The sequence below is a fragment of the Orycteropus afer genome, unplaced genomic scaffold (genome assembly GCF_000298275.1).
Source record: "Orycteropus afer afer isolate SDZICR_OR568_19922 unplaced genomic scaffold, OryAfe1.0 scaffold00227, whole genome shotgun sequence".
Taxonomy (NCBI): Eukaryota; Metazoa; Chordata; class Mammalia; order Tubulidentata; family Orycteropodidae; genus Orycteropus; species Orycteropus afer.
Genome location: NW_006921814.1, coordinates 4,462,111 through 4,481,084, shown reverse-complemented (window position 1 = coordinate 4,481,084; position 18,974 = coordinate 4,462,111). Strand labels below are relative to the sequence as shown.

The 18,974-nt window shown below is 41.1% G+C and overlaps 1 protein-coding gene across 1 annotated transcript in view; it reads right to left on the bottom strand.

Annotated features, from left to right (window-relative positions):
- WDFY3 (WD repeat and FYVE domain containing 3) overlaps window positions 1-18,974 on the bottom strand; it is a 341,413-nt gene that overhangs the window by 693 nt on the left and 321,746 nt on the right. Inside the window, exons 62-64 of the mRNA XM_042782046.1 lie at window positions 15,296-15,619; window positions 14,595-14,706; window positions 13,744-13,941 (exon numbers count right to left, since the gene is read on the bottom strand). Of these exons, the coding sequence (XP_042637980.1) occupies window positions 13,744-13,941; window positions 14,595-14,706; window positions 15,296-15,619 (634 nt within the window). The remainder of the gene's footprint in view (window positions 1-13,743; window positions 13,942-14,594; window positions 14,707-15,295; window positions 15,620-18,974) is intronic.

Sequence of the window (18,974 nt, the reverse complement as noted above, 5' to 3'; positions counted from 1 at the left end):
GGAAGTAGGATTGCCCAACCTTCCTTCCGAGGAGTGGCTGGTGGGTTTGAACCGCCAGCCGTCTGGTTAGCAGGCAAGTGTCTTAAAAAACATTGAAAAAATACTAGTAATAAATAAGGTGTACGGAATCCTAACAAGGAGACTGGTCAGTTTAGCCATCCTGCTAGGCTTAAGATAAGCCATCCCAGAGGTGGAAAGGGGAGACCACATCAAGAAGGAGAGTTGGAATGGAGTGCATCTTTTGGACCTAGGGTCTCTGTACTAAGAACCTCCTAGACCCAGAAGCCAGACACAAGGCTGTACCAGAATGGTATGAAGCTACAGCACAGAAACGGCAGCAGAAGAATTGGGAGAATAAAAGGAGACAGTGCAGTGGGCTTCTCGACCCATGGAGCGAGGCCACGCTGATTCGTGGAATAAGAGAGCTGAGTGCCTTTGGGTAGGAAGCTTCCTGGTGGAGGGGAGTACCTCTGGGCACTTGATGGTACTAGGCTCTCCAACTCACATAGCAAAAGAGAGCTAAGCACCTTTGGGCTGAGGGTGGTGTCCCTGGGCACTTACTGGTGGAGTTAAAGAGCTGTATAGCACTTGCCTGAGTAGGGCAGATGCAAGGCCAAGGGCCGGACTGAGGCATGCCTACAGCAAGGCTGAGAAGGTGTCCTGATTGAAGAACTGTATCCTGAGTTGTTCCTGATCCTGAACTTTAACCTGTTACTTCCCTGATAAACCCCATAATCATGAATATTGTCTGTGAGTTCTATGTGGTCACTGCAACGAAATATCAAACCCAAAGAAAGGTAGAGATTGTCATCGGAGGGATGGCTGTGCCAGAATTGGTAAAAAGGTTGGAGAGGAGGTATGTCTGACCTCTGCCTCACAGGAATCAGCCTTGGGCTATTAATCTTGATTTTCCCTCCCTCTTGTGAAGTAGAGGAGGTCTGATACTGCCACCATGCCATTTTTATAGTTGGTATCAGATGTAAGGTTTGCTGCAATGGCTCTAGACTCAAGGAAGCATGAAGACTTTGTAAGAGAAAGAATGAAGGGGCATGGGAAATGCATCTTGATTCTTGGATGGTCACTTTGGTTGTTACAAGTAAGGACTGAAAGGAAAATCAGGAATATTATGCTGGAGGAGCAGATAGAGAAATGGAGGATAGGAAAGCTGCATCTGGAATGGCTTGGGGCAAAAGCCAGGCTGGTTAAACAAGATGATTGATAAGGGAAACCAAGGTCTTCTGGCTCCATCCAGCCAGAGGCCCAAGGCCATTTACACGTGAATGGGAAGATGGTCAAGGGGTGGAGAAGAGAAGAAACTAACATTTAAAAAAAGTTTATGTGCTTATCTGAAGGTACCATGGATACTAAATATTTCTCCTACCTAGTGTTGTAAAACAGACCTAAATATATAATGGAAATGAATATTGGGTATTATAGATTACAGACAGCATGTAACTCCATCTTCATCTAATACAAATATGCGTCAGTTAACATCCACAATAAGTTCTGTGGAAAAGGACATCATGCAATTAGGATGTTGTACAAACTCCATGTTAAAACCTTATGGGAGCCCGATACTGGCTGTCCTTATCACTGCTGCTGCCATTGCTGCTGCTCCTCATGGAGGCAGGAGTGATGGGCACCCAGTAGCGGTGGTGGGAGGAGAGTGAGAGGAAGGGAGTGAGGAGGGACCAAAGCGTGCCTATTTCCACCTGCTTTGCCACTCACCTGAGTAGCAGAGCACCCAAGGCCCCAAAGCCGCTGTCATCCACTTATCGGCCAGACAAAGCCCAAGAGCACACACCCAGAGCCATGTCCTCTGCCTCATCTGCCTATATCCCGCCTGTGATCCAGTGCTGCAACAGTCTGGATTGGGGGTCTTTAAAATTATTAAACTCAAAAAAACCCAAAAACACCTCACTGCCACTTAGTTGATTCTGACTCACAGTGACCCCCACTGGGTTTTCAAGGCTATAAATCTTTATGGAAGCACACTGCCTTGTTTTTCTTCTGCAGAGCAGCTGGTGAGTTTGAACCACCAACAATCTGGTTAGTAGCCAAATGCCTTAGCCACCAGAGCTACACCACCACAGCTCCTTTTCAAACCATTAGGGGGAAGTAATAAACAAAAAGAGAACTGCTTTCTCTATTAAAACAAACCAACCAACTTTATGGAACCACAGACATATATGTAGTCAGACACTGTTCAAATGGACATTAGGTGACACACACCTGCACTTGATTGGATATGGAAAAGGGGGAACAGGATTTGCCTTCAAGAATGCAGTACCCCTATGTATGGAGTATGAGGGGCTCAGGAAATTTGCATTTAAAAAAAAAATTTCAGACAGAACCAGAACTGTGGGAAGAGGACATATGTGCATTTGAAAGAAGAACCTGCAAAAATAAAAACAACAACAACAAAAAAGAAAACAAGACTTTTGACTTTTGAGCAGCTCTGGTGGTGTAGTGCCTAAAGCATCGGACTGCTAACCAGAAGGCTGGCAGTTCAAACCCACCAGGCACTCCTCGGAAGGAAGACTGGGCAATCCGTTTCTGTAGTGATACCACCTTGGAAACCCAAGGAGGGGTCGCTATGAGTCGGATCCAACTCAACAGAAGTGAGTTTGGTTTTTGGTTTGGTTTTCTCTTTTGAAGTGCAAATAAGTGGTATGAGGCAGGAAAAGGCAGAGCCCATAAGAAAAACTTCCTTCTAGGACTGGAAGTTAAAAGGGGCCAGTGAGTAGACAGCTTGATATGCTTGCTAGGGGTGACTAACTGGGGCCACGAGATGAGTAGAAGTGGGGGAAGTACAGCAATGAAGAGATAGGCTGAGTTTGGACATGTTCCACTGGTATTATTGGCCTAGCCCACAGGGGCTGGGGATGACAGAGACAAGAGACACAGACAAGAAATGAGAGACACAGAGAGAAGAGAGACACAGAAAGGGACAGAGAGACAGAGAAGGGACTAGTTGGTCTGACATGCAGGGAAGGATGAGCACTCTTGAACTTATGGCTGGTACTCATTGACTGACCTAGCTTAGATGGCTTGGGATGAGCTGACCCCAAGTGAATGGGGATGAAGATGAGCTGAATAGAATCCTACCGAATGAATAAAGCAAGCTGCTCGACACTGTGAGCTGGTCTGGATTGCTGCAGCTTGATGGCTTGCTATGGACTGGACTTTGTTTTGTAACACTTGCCTGAACAGGGCAGAGGTGAGTTGGAGAGGCTGAGGGCCAGAGTGAGGTCTGTTGAGAAGCGGGTCTGATCGAAGAACTGTATCCTGAGTTGTACCTGATCCTGAACTGTAACCTGTTACTTCTCTAATAAACTCCTAATTGTGAATGTTGTGTGTGAGTTCTATGTGGCCACTGTAATGAATTCTTGAACTCAGCAGAGAAATGGAGAGTACTGTGGGAGGAATGGATGATTACCTGATGCCAGAATTGGTAAAAAGGTTGAAGAGCTGAGATATGTCTGATCTCCACCGTCATAGGAATCAGCCTTGGGCTGCTGATTTGAATTATACTTTCTCTTTGTGAATTTAGAATAAGTCTAACACTTCCACCTCCCCCCCCCCCTTTTTTTTTTAAATTAAACCATATTTTGGAAAAAACTACAAAGAACAGATTTGTGTGCCAGAGTATATATGGGGGTATTAAAAAAACAAACAAACCCAAAATCCTCAAAAATAAAACACCAAACTCACTGCCATCAAGTCAGTTCTAACTCATAGCAACCCCCTTTGGGTTTCTGAGACTGTCAATCTTTACAGAAGCAGATCGCCTCATCTTCCTTCCACAGAACAGCTGGTGGATTTGAATTGCTGACCTTCTGGTTAACAGCCAAATGCCTTACCCACTATGCCATCAGACCTCCTTATATATAGGGATGATGATTCATAAATTATTAATATAATAGGGTTATATTACAGGGCTTCAAGATAGAATCCTCTGGTAATCTTATAGAAGTCACTACAAAAAATAGGTGGTAGCAACATTCTGGATACTTCACTTTGAATTAGAATAACAATCCAAGGGGAAAATTTAAGACACTTAAAAAAATGGAACACCTATATTGCCAGACTCTGCTTTACAATGCTCAATATATATTATTTAATTCTCACAACATTTCTGTGAGGTGAGGTGTTATTATCCACTTTTTCAGATGAAGAAGTTGAAGTTCAGAGAGGTTTGATAACTTGCCTGAGGTAATGGCAATGAGCATTGCCCTTCCCAATACATCAGTACTGCCCACAAAACCTCATTAACTTCTCAAAAAAAAAAAAAAAAATGATGTACTTTGAGAACTATTTTCTATAGAAGTATTTCTGAAATAAGGCAATATAAGCATCTAAATGTGCTTATCATTTCACTGCACTTATTCAGTATGTATGTATGTTGTTGTTGTCGTTGTTGTTGTTGTTGTTATGTACTGTCGAGTCGGCCCCGACTCAAAGCGACCCCTCCTTGGGTTTCCGAGGCAGTATCACTACGGAAGCAGATTGCCCAACCTTCCTTCCGAGGAGTGGCTGGTGGATTTGAACCATCAAGTGCCAGAGCTACCAGAGCTCCCTTCAGTATGTATACTGAACAAACAGTATGAGAAGCCAGATTATATGAGGAAGAACATGGCATTAGGATCAAAAGAAGAACCAATATGCTTTAAATGAAAAGTAACTATGCATGCATATATAGGATCCCAATGTTTGAAAGAGATCATGTTCAAACCAGTGAGGATAGAACAAAATGATGTTTCCCAAGGAGGGGTGGGGTGGATAGAACCCTGCCTACTATTATAAGTCAAGTGTATTACCGACCTTTAGGTGAAAAAGAAAACTCTGAAACATGTGTTGTTGTCTGGTGCCATCAAGTCAGTTCTGACTCACAGTGACTCTTGCACAAAAGAATGAACTGCAGCCTGCCCCTGCACCACCACCACAATTGTTGTCTGAGCCTGCTGTTACAGCCACTGTCCCAATCTATCTCAATGAGGGTCCTTCTCTATCTTGCTGACCCTCTACTTTACACAGCATGATGTCCTTCTCCAGGTCCCTCCTGATAACATGTCCAAAGTGCAAAGACTTGCCATTCTCACTTCTAAGGAGAATTTTGGTTGTACTTCTTCCAAGACAGATTTGTTTGTTCTACTGACCATCCATGGTTTAGTCAATATTCTTCGCCAATACCATAACTGAAATGCATCAGTTCTTTTCTGGTCTTCCTTTTTTATTGTCCAGCTTTCCCACGCATATGAGATCATAGAAAATACCATGACTTGGGTCAAGCAGACCTTAGTCCTCCGAGAGACACCTTTGCTTTTTGTTACTTTAAAGAACCCCTTTGCAGCAGATATGCCCAACGCAAACATCACTTGGTTTCCTGGCTATTTCCACGGGTGTTGATTGTGAATTGAAGTAAAATGAAATCCTTGAAAACTTCGATATTTTCTCTGTTGATTATGACTGTGGCTTAATAATTTAGTTGTGAAGATTCTTATTTTATGTCGAGGAACAAGCCATACTGAAGCCTGTAGTCCTTATCTTCAACAATAAATGCTTCAAGTCTTCTTCACTTTCAGCAAGCAAAGTTGTGTCATCTGTGTATCCCAGGTTGTTAACGGTTCTTCCTCTGATCCTTATGTCCTGTTTTTCTTCACATAATCCAGCTTTTCGGATTATTTGTTCAGTATACAGACTGAATAAGTACAGTGAAAGGATACAACCCTGATACAGACCATTCCTGACTTTAAACCGTGTAGTATCCACTTGTTCTGTTTGAATGATGGCCTCTTGGTCTATGTGCAGGTTCTACATAAACACAATTAAGTGTCTGGAATTCCCATTTATCATATGGCTGAAAGCCTTTGCATTGTCAATAAAACAGAGGTAAACATCTTTCTACTATTTTCTGCTTTCAGTCAAGATCCATCTGGTATCAGCAAGAAAATCCCTTGATCTATGTTCTACTCAGAAACTGGTATGAATTTATAGAAGTTCCCTGCTGACATGCTGCTGCAACCATTTTTCAATTGCCTTCAGAAAAATTTTACTTGCGTGTGATTTAATAATATTGTTCAATAATTTCTGCATTCAGTTGGATATCCTTTCCTCAGAATGCTCATAAATAAAGATCTCTTCCAATTGCTTAAAAGTTGGTTGAAACATTTAATAGAGACTAAAGACTAAACCTATGATCTTAGGTCAGTGATAGCTTTCTTAAGATACAAAAAGGCAAAATCATAAAGAGTAATAAATTTGACTACATCAAAATTAAAAACTTGCGTGACAGAAAAACATACAAAGTTATAACACAGGCTACAGATTGCCAGATAATATTTCAACAGATACTATTTCAAGATATAGATAACACAAAGGATTAGAGCTTAGAATATGTAAATAACTTCTCAATTAAAAATGTGCAGAGTCTCCCAAGAGGAAACGCAAATGGCCAAGAAGCATATGAAAAGATGTTCAATCTCACTAGCATTGCAAGGGAAAACAACAAAGTATTGTTTTCTACCTATCAGACTGGCCAAAGGAAAAAAGAAGTTTGGCAATACCGAGCATGAGTAAGAATCTGGAGAACATCCATACCCTGCTGGAAGGAGTGTACACTGGCATTCATGGTTTGGAGAGTAATTTGGCAATACTTAGTGAAGCTCTAATTCACTAGAGACTGGGCAGTGTTCTGTTCTGTTGTACAAAGGGTTGCTAGGAGTTGGACTTGACTCGACGGTACCTAACAACAACTGTGAAGCTCCAGAGTCTCTGAATGGTGGAGACAGTTAATGCCCCTGACTGCTAACAGAAAGGTTAATGGCTCAAGTCCATCCAGGGGCACCTCACAAGAAAGGCTAGTGATCTATTTCCAAAAACTCAGCCACTGAAAACCCTATGGAACACAATTCTACTGTGACACACATAGCAACTAGTTGGTTAATTGAAAAAAAAACAAACAAACTCACTGTCGTCAAGTCGGATCCGACTCATAGTGACCCCTCCTCCTTGGGTTTCTGAGGCAGTATCACTACGGATGTAGATTGCTCGATCTTCCTTCTGAGGAGTGGCTGGTGGGTTTGAACCACCAGCTTTCTGGTTAGTAGTCAAATGCCTTAGGCACTATACCACCAAAGCTCCCAGTTGGCTGATAGTTGAGTTGAATTCAAAAGATTGTCTATGATGTATCATTCCAGTGAGATGTAGCTCCCGTAGAGAAACTCCAGCACATGTATTTACAAGGGCATTTTTGAGGGTGTGTATAGTAGCACTGTAGTATCATATTTGTTTTTCTTGTTAGGTGCCGTAGAGTCTGTTCTAACTCACAGCAGCCCTGTTTACAACAGAACGAAACACTGCCTGGTCCTGTAACATCCTCACAAGCATTGCTATGCTTGAGCCTGCTGTTGCAGCCAGTGTTTCCATCCACTGTTGTTAAAGGTCTTCCTCTTTTTCACTGATCCTCTACTTTACCAAGTATGACGTCCTTCTCCAGGGACTAGTCCCTGCTGGTAACACATGCAAAATATGGGAGACAAAGTCTCAGCACTTTGGCTTCTAAGGATGATTCTGACTGTACTTCTTCCTAGACAGATGTATTCATTCTTCTGGAAGTCATGGTATTTTCATTGTTGTTCATCAACACCACAGTTCAAACACATCAATTCTTCTTTGGTTTAAGTAACTCACTGTCCAGCTTTCACTTGCATATGAGGTGACAGAGAATACCATGGCTTGGGTCAAGCACATCTTAATCTTCAAAGTAACATCTTTATTCTCTGACATCTTAAAGAGGTGTTTTGGAGCAGATGTGCCCAATGAAATATATCATTTGATTTCATGACTACTACTCATGGGATCTGACTGTGGATTCAAGTAAAATGAAATCCTTGACAACTTCGCAATTTTCTCCATTTATTGTGATGTTGCTTATTGGTCCAGTTGTGAGGATTTTTGTTTTCTTTATGCTGAGTTGTAATCTATATTGAAGGTGGTAGCATTTGATATTCATTAATAACTGCTTCAAGTTCTCCTCACTTTCATCAATCAAGGTTGTGTCATCTGCATATCCCAGGTTGTTAATGAGTCTTCCTCCAACCCTGATGTCATGTTCTTCATACAGTCCAGCTTCTCAGATTGTTTGCTCAGCATGTTGTGAGGTGCTGTCAAGTCACCTCTGACTCATAGCAACCCTATACATAAGCAGAACAAAACACTGCCTGGGCCTGTGCCAGCCCCAAGATCCTTACTATACCTGAGCCCATCACTGCAGTCACTGTGTCTATCCATTTCTTTGAGGGTCTTCCCTTCTTTATTGACTCTCCACTTTACCAAGCATGACATCCTTCTCCAGGGAATGGTTCCCTCTGACAACATGACTAAGTAGGTGAGACGAAGTCTGGGTGTTCTTCCTTCCAAGGAGCATTCCAGCTGCACTTCTTCCAGGACAGATCTGTTAGTCCTTTTAGCAGACCATGGTACTCTTAGCATTCTTCTCCAACACCACAATTCAAAAGCATCAATTCCTCTTCGGTCTTCCTTATTCACTGTCCAACTCTCACAAGAGTAAGAGGCGATTGAAAACACCATGGCTTGGGTTACGCACACCTTAGTCTTCAAGGAGACATCTTTGCTTTTCAGCACTTGAAAGAGGTCTTTTGCAGCAGATCTGCCCAATGCAGTATGTCGTCTGATGTCTTGATTACTGCTTCCATTGGTGGGACTGTAAAACCAAGTAATATGAAGTCTTTGACAATTTCAATTGTTCTCCACCCACTATGAAGCTATTTATTGGACCAGTTGTGAGGATTTTTGTTTTTTTTATATTGAGGTGTAATCCATACAACAGACTTTAATCTTTAATCTTCATCATTAAGTGCTTCAAATTATTCTCACTTTCAGCAAGCAAAGTTGTGTCATCTGTGTATCATAGGTTATTAATGAGTCTTCCTCCAATCCTGATGCCATGTTCTTCATATAATCCAGCTTCTCAGATTATTTGCTAAGCATATAGATCGAATAATTACGATGAAAGGATACAACCCTGATGCACACATGTCCTGATTTTAAACCATGCAGTATGCTCTTATTCGGTTTGAATGGCTGCCTCTTGGTCTATGTACAGGTCCCTCATTAGCACAAATAAGTGTTCTGGAATTCCCATTATTCAAAATGTTATCCATAATTTATTACAATTCACATGGTCAAATACCTTTGCATAGTCAATGAAACACAAGTAAACATCTTTCTGGTATTCTGTGCTTTCAGCCAAGATCCATTTGACATCAATAATGATATACCTTTTCTACATCTTTTCTAAATCCAGCTTGAATTTTCTGGAAGTTCCCTGTTATGTACTGCTGAAATTGTTCTGAGTTATCTTCACAAAACGTTAATTACATTTGCTATTAATGACATAGTTTGATAATTGTCACATTCTGTTGGTTTACCTTTCTTTGAAATGGGCACAAATATGGATTGATTCCAGTCAGTTGGCAAGATAGTGGTCTTCCAAATTTCTTGGCATAGATGAGTAAACACATCCAGCGCTACATCGGTTTCTTCAAACGTCCCGTCCCAATGCATATTCCGTCAATTCCTGGAGCCTTGTCTTTTGCCGATTCCTTCAGTGCAGCTTGGCCATCATCTTAGTACCACTGGTTTTTGATCATATGCTACCTCCTGAAATAGCTGAACATCAGTCAATTCTTCTTGGTACAGTGACTCTGTATTCCTTCCATCTTCTTTTAATATTTTATGCATCATTTGATGTTTTGGCCATAGAATCCTTCAGTATCGAAACTCGAGGCTTGAATCTTTTCTTCATTTCTTTCACTTGAGGAATGCTGAGCATGAGCTTCCCTTTTGGTTTTCTAACTCCAGGTCTTTGCCCATTTCATTATAATACTTTACTTTTTCTTCTTGAGCTGTTCTTTGATATGTTCTGTCCAGCTCTTTTATCTTGTCCTTTCTTCCATTTGCTTTAGCAGCTCTCCATTCAAGAGCAAGTTTCAGAATCTCTTCTGTTGTCTATTTTGGTCTTTTTCCCTTTCCTGTCTTTTTAATGACCATTTGCTTTCTTCATGTATGATGTTCTTGATGTCATCCCACAACTCATCAAGTTTTTAGTCACTGATGTTCAGGGCATCAAATCTATTCTTCAGATGGTCTCTAAATTCAGGTGGGATATACTCAAGGTGATATTTTGGCTCTCGTGGACTTGTTTTAATTTTCTTCAGCTTCAACTTGAAATTACCTATGAGCAGCTGATAGTCTGTTCCACAGTCAGCCCCTGACCTTGTTTTGACTGATGATATTGAGCTGCTCTGTTGCCACTTGCCACAGATGTAGTCAGTCTGTACCCTCTGTATTCCATCTGGCAAGGTTCTTGTGTATAGCTGCTGTTTATGTTGTTGCAAAGTATTTCCAGTGAATAGTCATTGGTTTTGCAAAATTCTATCATGTGATCTCCAGCATCATTTCCATCACAAAGCCATATTTTCCAGCTGCCAGTGATTGTTCTGTTTCCAGCTTTCACATTCCAATCACTGGTCATCATCAGTACATCTTAATTGCATGTACAGTCAATGTCATACTGCAGAAGTTGGTAAAAATCTTTATATCTTCATGCTTGGCTTTAGTGATTGATGTGTAAATTTGAATAATAGTAGTATTAACTGGTCTTCTTTGTAGGTGTATGGATAGTATACTATCACTGACAGCATTGTGCTTCAAGATAGATCTTGAAACATTCTTTGTGATGATGAATGTGACACCATTCCTCTTCAATTTGTCATTCCCAGCATAGTAGATCATATGATTATCTAATTCAAAATGGTCAACACCAATCCATTTCAGCTCACTGATGCCTACGATATCAGTTTTTATGGGTTACAATTTCATTTTTTACTATTTCCAATTTTTCTGGTTTCATACTTCGTACATTCCACGTTCCAGTTATTAATGGGTGTTCATAGCTGTTTCTTCCCATTTTGAGTCGTGCCACATCAGCAAATGGAGGTCCTGACAGCTTTACTCTATCCACTTCATTAAGGTTGACTTTACTTGGAGGAGGCAGCCCTTTCCCAGTCATATTGTAAGTGCTTCCAACTTCAGGGACTCATCTTTCAGCACTGTATCAGATAATGTTTCATTGGAAAACTAATATATTAGACAGTGTTTCACTGCTCTTCATAAGGTTTTCACTGGCCAGTTTTTTGAGAAATTAATGGCCCCTTCCTTTGTCCCAGTCTGCCTTCATTTGGAAGCTCTGCTGAAACCTGTCCGCCATGGTTGACCCTGCTGGTTTTTGAAATACCGGTGGCATAGCTTCCAGCCGCACAGCAGCACACAAGCCACCACAATACGACAAACTGACAGAGGAGTGGTGCTTAGATACTGTAAACACTATAAATGTAAGGAATACACAGAGCCACTGTACTAAGAAAAAGAAAAGAAACTGGCCAATGTTCAGCCATTTCAGGAGGTACCACATGATCAAGAATCCATGGTATTGAAGGACAGAGATGAAGCTTCACTGAAGGCATTGGCAAAAAACAAAGGCTCCAGGAATTGACAGAGTACCCACTGAGATGTTTTAACTAACAGATGCAGTGCTGAGGCACTTACTTCTTCATGCCAAGAAATTTGGAAGACCACTACCTTGCCAATTGACTGGAATCAATCCATATTTGTGCCCATTTCAAAGAAAGGTAAACCAACAGAAGGTGAAAATTATCAAACAATGTCATTAATAGCGAATGTAATTAACGTTTTGCTGAAGATAACTCAAAACAACTGACTGGAAAAGAGCTGTACCTGTGCCCATTCCAAATAACGGCGATCCAATAAAATGTAGAAATTAGAAAACAATAACATTAATATCACAAACAAATAAAATTTTGATGAAGATAATTAAAAAATGTTTTCAGGAGTATATTGATAGGGAATTAGCAGAAATTCAAGTTGGGTTCAGAAAAGGACACAGAATGAGGGATATTATTGCTGATATATGATGGATCCTGGCTGAAAGCAAAGAGAACCAGAAAGATGTTTACCTGTGTCTTATTGACTATGCAAAGGCATTTGACTATGTGGATCATAACAAATTATGGGTAACATTGCAAAGAATGGGAATTCAAGAACACTTAACTGTATTCAAGAGGAACCTGTACACAGACCAAGAGGCTGCCATTCAAAAAGAACAAGGGGGTACTGAATGGTTTCAAATCAGGAAGGGTGTGTATCAGGGTTGTATCTTTTCACCAAACTTATTCAACTTGTATGCTGAGCAAATGATCTGCAAAGATGGACCATATGAAGAATGCAGCATCAAGATGGGAGGAAGACTCATTAACAACCTGTGATCTGCAGATGATACAACCTTGTGCTTGCTGAAAGTGAAGATGACTTGAAGTACTTATTGATGAAATCCCAAAACTACAGTGTTCAGTATGGATTACAGCTCAGCATAAAGAAAACAAAACTGCCAGAAGAATAAACAAACCTCGGAAACCCAAGGAGGGGTCGCTATGAGTCAGGGCTGACTCGACGGCAAATAACAACAACATCCTGAAAGAGGCAATCTGGTTGCGTAGTGGATAATGCATTTGGGTGCTAACCAAAAGGTCAGCAGTTCAAATTCATCAGCCACTCTGCTGGTGGTAAAGTAGAGGGTCAGTGAAAAGGGAAAGACCTTCAATAAGATGGACTGACACAGTGGCTGCAATGACAGGCTCAAGTACAGCAAGGACAGTGAAGACAGTGCCTAACTGGCAGTGTTTGTCCTATAGTACACAGGGTCACGATGAATCAGAGTTGACTCAATAGCACCTGACAACAACAATAAATAGTATCCATAGTATATATAAGGAGCTCTGGTGGCATAATGCCTAAGGCATTTGACTGCTAACCAGAGGCTGGCAGTTCAGACCTACCAGCTACTCCGCAGAAGGAAAACTAGGCAATCTACTTCTATAAGATTTACCACCTTAGAAATCCAAAGGGGGTTGCTATGAGTCAGAATTGACTTGATGGCAGTGAATTTCGTTTTGACTCGACAGCAGTGAGTTTTAAATTATATAGTATTTACAGTATTGACAAAATTGAAGAAATATCTTAAGAATCCATCAAAAGGGATAAAGTCTGATATAATTATACAATAAAATACCTTACCAGTTAAAATGGGCAATGATAATAGATGCATAGAATAATACTTAACAACAAGAATGAATCTCAAAAATGTTGAATAGAAAAAGCAAGTTACAGAAGGGTACATACAATATGCCATATATGTAAAACTGAAAACCACACAAAACAACACTTTGTGTTATTTAAAGAGAGAACAGATGCTCATGAAACTATTAAAAATAACTTAGAACAGATGCTTCTATGGGCCTGTGATTGGTGAAGGGGTGAAAAGAGGACTTACAATTTATCTGTCATGTTTTATGTACACATAGATCATACATACACATATAAAACAAGTATGAAATATTAGTATATGCCCATTTTGAGTCATGGGTGACCTGATGCTTGGGATTATTGCTTCTGTACTTTTCAATGTGATGGAAATACTCTGTAATTGTAGTAATAAAAAAGAACAAAGTTGAGGACTGGCTTATATTTCCATAGTCCACTGTAGTGGGGACATCAGAACAAATCAGAACCTGAGTTCAGGGCATAATTAACCTTCTTAGGGTGTAATCCATGGACAACCAAAATACACGTATCTCATCTTACTTCTGGCAGAAGAGCTGACCACAGTTCCTGCAATGGTGCCGTCTTTCGGTGAGAGAAAAGCGCACTGAGCAGCCCGAACAGCTGTCGCCTCCTTCATCCTTCACCCAGTGGTCAGCAGCAGAACGACCTGGCTGGTCACTCACAGACCAGCTGAAAACTCGGCCTCGACTATCACCAATGAGGATCCTACTGTGATCCCTGCAGGAGATCAACACAGGAAGTCACCTCATGGAAGGCCTCTGCACAGCCACGTGGCTGGATTTTCTTCCTGTTCTTCAGTGATTTGCTTCTCTAGGCTCTACAGTTCTGTGTGTCTGAGTGTGTGGGAGGCTGCAGTGAGGGTCATGGGGATGGACGATGACTCACTCAGGGGAAGGAAGCATAGAGACAGAATTAGAACTGAGCCTGATTTCACATTTCCATCTCAGCTCTCTTTGGATTAAATCTTGCTGTACCTTGTGGCATAGTGCCAAAGGCATTTGACTGCTAACCAGAAGGCTGGCAGTTCAAACCCACCAGCCAATCCTTGGAAGGAAGGTTGGGCAATCTACTTCTGTAGTGATACTGCCTCAGAAACCCTAGGAGGAGTCCCTATGAGTCAGATCTGACTCGACAGCAGTGAGTTTTGGTTTATCTTTGAACAACACAGAAGAAATAAAGTTTATTTTATTTTAAATTCTGAATTAAAATTCAGACACCGGCAAGGTTCTTCTTTGGATCTGCCTCTCTGAGCCATGTATGACAATACAAATGAAATGAGTTATCCCCCAAAGACTGGTCTAGTGTGTGGGGCCTCTGGCTAAACAAATGCTTGTGTTGGAAAGAATAAATGGAACAAGTTGGACACTTACTTGGAGATACCTAAGGCGGTGATCTCTGCGGGATGTGTGTTGTCCTTTCGATCAAAGGCTGTGTGCATAGTTAGCTTGCTCCTGAACACCAGCTGCCGCTCCCACCTGTAACCTGGAGTGGAAAATTAGAAGATATGATATCCTACATGTAGTCGACGCACCTTACCACCTACAACCCCTTGGTTGTAAAAGCTATTTCAACAGTGATAGCAGCTTCTCAAGTTCTCAGCAGATGCTGCATCAAAGCAATCTATTTTAACATTAATCATGGGCCATGTAAGAGAATACCCCATTCTCAAAGAAAAAGTGGAGAGAAGAGATTATCTTCAATGCTAGAAGACGAATACAATTTCTCCAATTGAGGAGCTTGCCTCTAACTCTGTTATCTTGGTAAGGTTACCTGAAAATGAACTTTTATTTATCTAATTGTAATAAATTAAGTTTCAAAAGCTGATTCGTAAATCAATGAAATTTTTGGTTTGAGGCACTTTATTTTTTTTTTAAAAAAAAGCTCAACATATTGTAAACACCATGTCTCTAAGTGAACTTTATGCAAGAAGTAACCTAAGAGGCCTTCTCAGGGACCCAAGGCACAGAACACATCAGGACTGAGGCCTGGGGAGAGCTGCACCCCACTGCCTTGATCTACCAATACACACCACCTATAGGGAGACAGAAAGAGGTATCAGACTTCAAGGTACCAGGTTTCAATCTGCTGTAATTCCGCACTTCAATAGGATTGGAGTGGGGGTGGTTGAGGGGACCATGCAGATGGGCTCTGGTCTGGCCCTCTGAGTAGTTCACAAATATGAAGCCATCTTTCTCGTCTAGACTGAGCTGATCAGACCAGCGCCTGGAGTCATCGGAGCCGCTGTCTATACACCAGGGGGCTGTGGCTCGGCAGGAGGCTGCCCTGGGCCTGTGGCTGGTGCTGCTGGGCTGGCTGGGCGGCTCCTTGGGGTCCTGGCTGACACTCCGCTCCTCTGTTTCCGAATCACTACTGTCTTCGTCTTGGGCTTCCTGCCCTGTGTGATACACATAAATTGCATTTAGACCTAGCTTTTCTCACTTATGTTTTTCCCTTTCAGTTGAGACATAAACCAAAACCAAACCCACTGCCACTGAGTCATTCCTACTCATAGTGATCCCATGGGGTATCCAAGGCTATAAATCTTTACAGAAGTAGACTGCCTCTTGGAACCACCAACCTTTTGGTTAGCAGTTTGCCATCGCACCACCGGAGCTTCCTAGTTAAACCACGTTGTTGTTGTTACGTGCTCTTGAGTCAGACCCGACTCATAGCAACCCCTCCTTGGGTTTCTGAGCCGGTATCACTATGGAAGTAGATTGCCCAACCTTCCTTCTGAGGAGTGGCTGGTGGGTTTGAACTGCCAGCCTTCTGGTTAGCAGTCAAATGCCTTAGGGGCTATGCTACCAGAGCTCCTAGTTAAAGCATAGTAGACCCAATATTTAAAGCTAAGTATAAGAATAAAAGAGAGAGAGAGAAAAAAAAACTGCAGTAGTTTTGCCTAGATTATAGATAGCACAAAAAAAAAAAAAAAAGGATGGGATGTCTGAAAGTGTTCATAGAACACTCTTCAGTCAAAATCCTTAGCCTGGCATGCAGTCTTTCACAATCTCGCCAAAACCTACCTTTGCAAATTTCTTGCTATGTCCCTCACACTCCCTACCAGCATCCAGCACGATGGCACCTGGTGTTCTCCAGCCAGTCCTGCTCCTCTTTACAGCTAGTTTTGCACATATCAGCTGCTTCTCTTTCTATTGCTTGAGTCTTATTGCTTTATAGTTTTGTACATATCCTTGCCCTTACTGGACTGATCTTCTGGGTCTCTGCATTCTGATGCTACCTTTTATCAAGGCTTGGCTTAAACACCTGTTTCTCTAAAATTTTACTCAATTTCTTTATATTTTTTCACGTACACCTTTTTTATACTTTTTTTTTTTTCCCACTGAACTCATCCAAAGGTTGTTTTAATTTTTTATTTTTTTAATTTTTATTGCGATTTGGGTGAAAGTTTATACAGCAAATTCATTTTCCATACAGCAGCTCATACACATTTTGCTTCATGATATTGACTGCAATTCCCCACAATGTAACAATTTTCCCACTTCCTCCCTGTGTTACCTTTTCCCTGTGTCCTTTCTTCCTATGCAGTCCTGCCCTCTAAGCTGTCTCCCAGTGCAAATACTACCATTCTGTTCTCCCATGATTGATCATTCTAAGGAGTGTATATACCTGATGTATATGTTCACACTATATACCTGTCTGTTATTTGGCTGGAAGCCATGGGAGTGAGTTCAATTCCAGACCTGAAGGGCAACTAGGGGCCATAGTCTTGAGGATCTCACCAGACTCTATTAGACCCATAAACCTGGCTTTTTTTTTTTTTTTAAATGATTTTGAGTTTTGTTCCACATTATTCTCCCACTCTATCTGGATCTCCTGCACTGATCCCTTTCCAAGTGGTTGACAGTGGTAGCTGGACACCATGTAGTTTTTCTGGTCTCACGGTCCTATAGGTTGAGCCTCACATGGTCCACTAGTCCCCTGGACTAATTGTTTCCATGTGTCTTTGGATTTCTTCATTCTTCTTTGCTCTGGATGAGGAGAGAGCCATCACTGCATCTAGATGGCCACTTGCAAGCTTTTAAGACCCCAGTCACTACTCACCAAAGTAGGAGGTAGAACAATGTTTTTGTACACAAAACCAATTGAGCTTGATGTCCCCTGTGACCATGGTCCCAAGCTCATAGGTGCAATTACTCACTCCCTCAGGGTGGTTGGCTATGGCTAAGAAGTTATCATAACATTGCCCCTTGTTAGCTCTATTATACATATGGACATTCTCACATACAAATACATACATAGAAATATCATCTGCCAACCATATACATGGTCATGGGTATATTCCCTTTTGTCTAGAGATATCTGATCATTCAACCTGTCTATCCATCTGTTTAACCATAGAAAAAAACTCACTCATTTTCTTTAGCCCAAATCATTTTCTCCCTCTTCTGAACTTCTTTAATAGTTCTACACTTGACATTCTCACCCTAAACTATTACTTTTGCACATTCTTTTTTCTACAAGACAGTGATCAGCTTGAGTGAAGGGTCCCTAAACATAGCATTTTACATATAGCAACTGATGAATGCTTAACAAATCAATGATTAAGTGGATGAATAAATGAGTGAGGAAAACATTACAATTTATGATTGTGTTTTTCTTCCTCTTTCCTTTGTTGCTTTGCATCTCCTTAACTCTCCACTTACTTATATTGAAGTGTCCTAAGGGGGATTTATGAGAAATAAATATATATAAATTTTTTTAAAAAAGGAGAGAAGGGGTACACACACCAGACTACTACATATGCATCTTTTTTTCCAGCAAGGCTAATACTTCAGTTTGCTTGCATTCCATTTGCTACCACCACTAGTCTAGTTGACTACTTTGAATATACTCTTTCTCCCTCAAACAAGCAGGCTTGGAACAGGCTTTGATTTCCAATGAACCACTGGCTTATCTTGCCTTTCACCTAAGTGGCTGCCCTCACCTAATGTCCAATCTTTCCTTGTGGGCTGCTCTTACGTCACTTCTGTCAAACTCTGTCCCCCGTATGAATTTATAAGGAGGAGAAGACAAACAATATCTATCCCTGAATTTTGACACCACCCTTTCATTTTGCTTATTTATCAGATCTTCCACTGGTATTCATATAAAATGTTCAAAGGAAGGGAGCACTTCTCACTGGATCCCTAAATCCATTTTCTGACACCTAACAAGTAACCTCAAATGCTCACTGAATTAAATTGAATTTTTATGTTCCCAAATACTCAAATGACCTTTTGGGTAGAGCTGCATTTGACCATGTAGAGATTTATATGCATAATCTAAGCACTTTAGTGGCTTGCCCATGGGATATTTTCTGTTTTTTGCATGGAAAGTAAAGGTATTTTTGGCATACGTATGGACTTGTGTCTTTCTGATAGTAGGCCTTTTCCCTTAATAACTGACATAAGCAAACTCACACTGAATTCTCAGTGAACAAAAAATTAATTCATCACTGAGAGACAATCTAAAGGTTAAACTTAAGACCCTGCTCCTTTCTACAAAGTGCTTTGTGCCAACGCTTCTGAAACAATTACTCTCAATCTAGAGATTAGCAACCCAAAGCAGAGCTTTGCCTGGCTTTAAGGCATTGCTTCCAATTATTTGGTATACAAATCATCTATCTATCTAATTGGGAAATTTAAAAGTGCTTTACAGAGGCGGGGCAAGATGGCGGACTAGGCAGAAGGATTGCACAGACCCTCTTCAACAAAGAAAAGGGAAACCAATTAACACAGACACAGAAGATA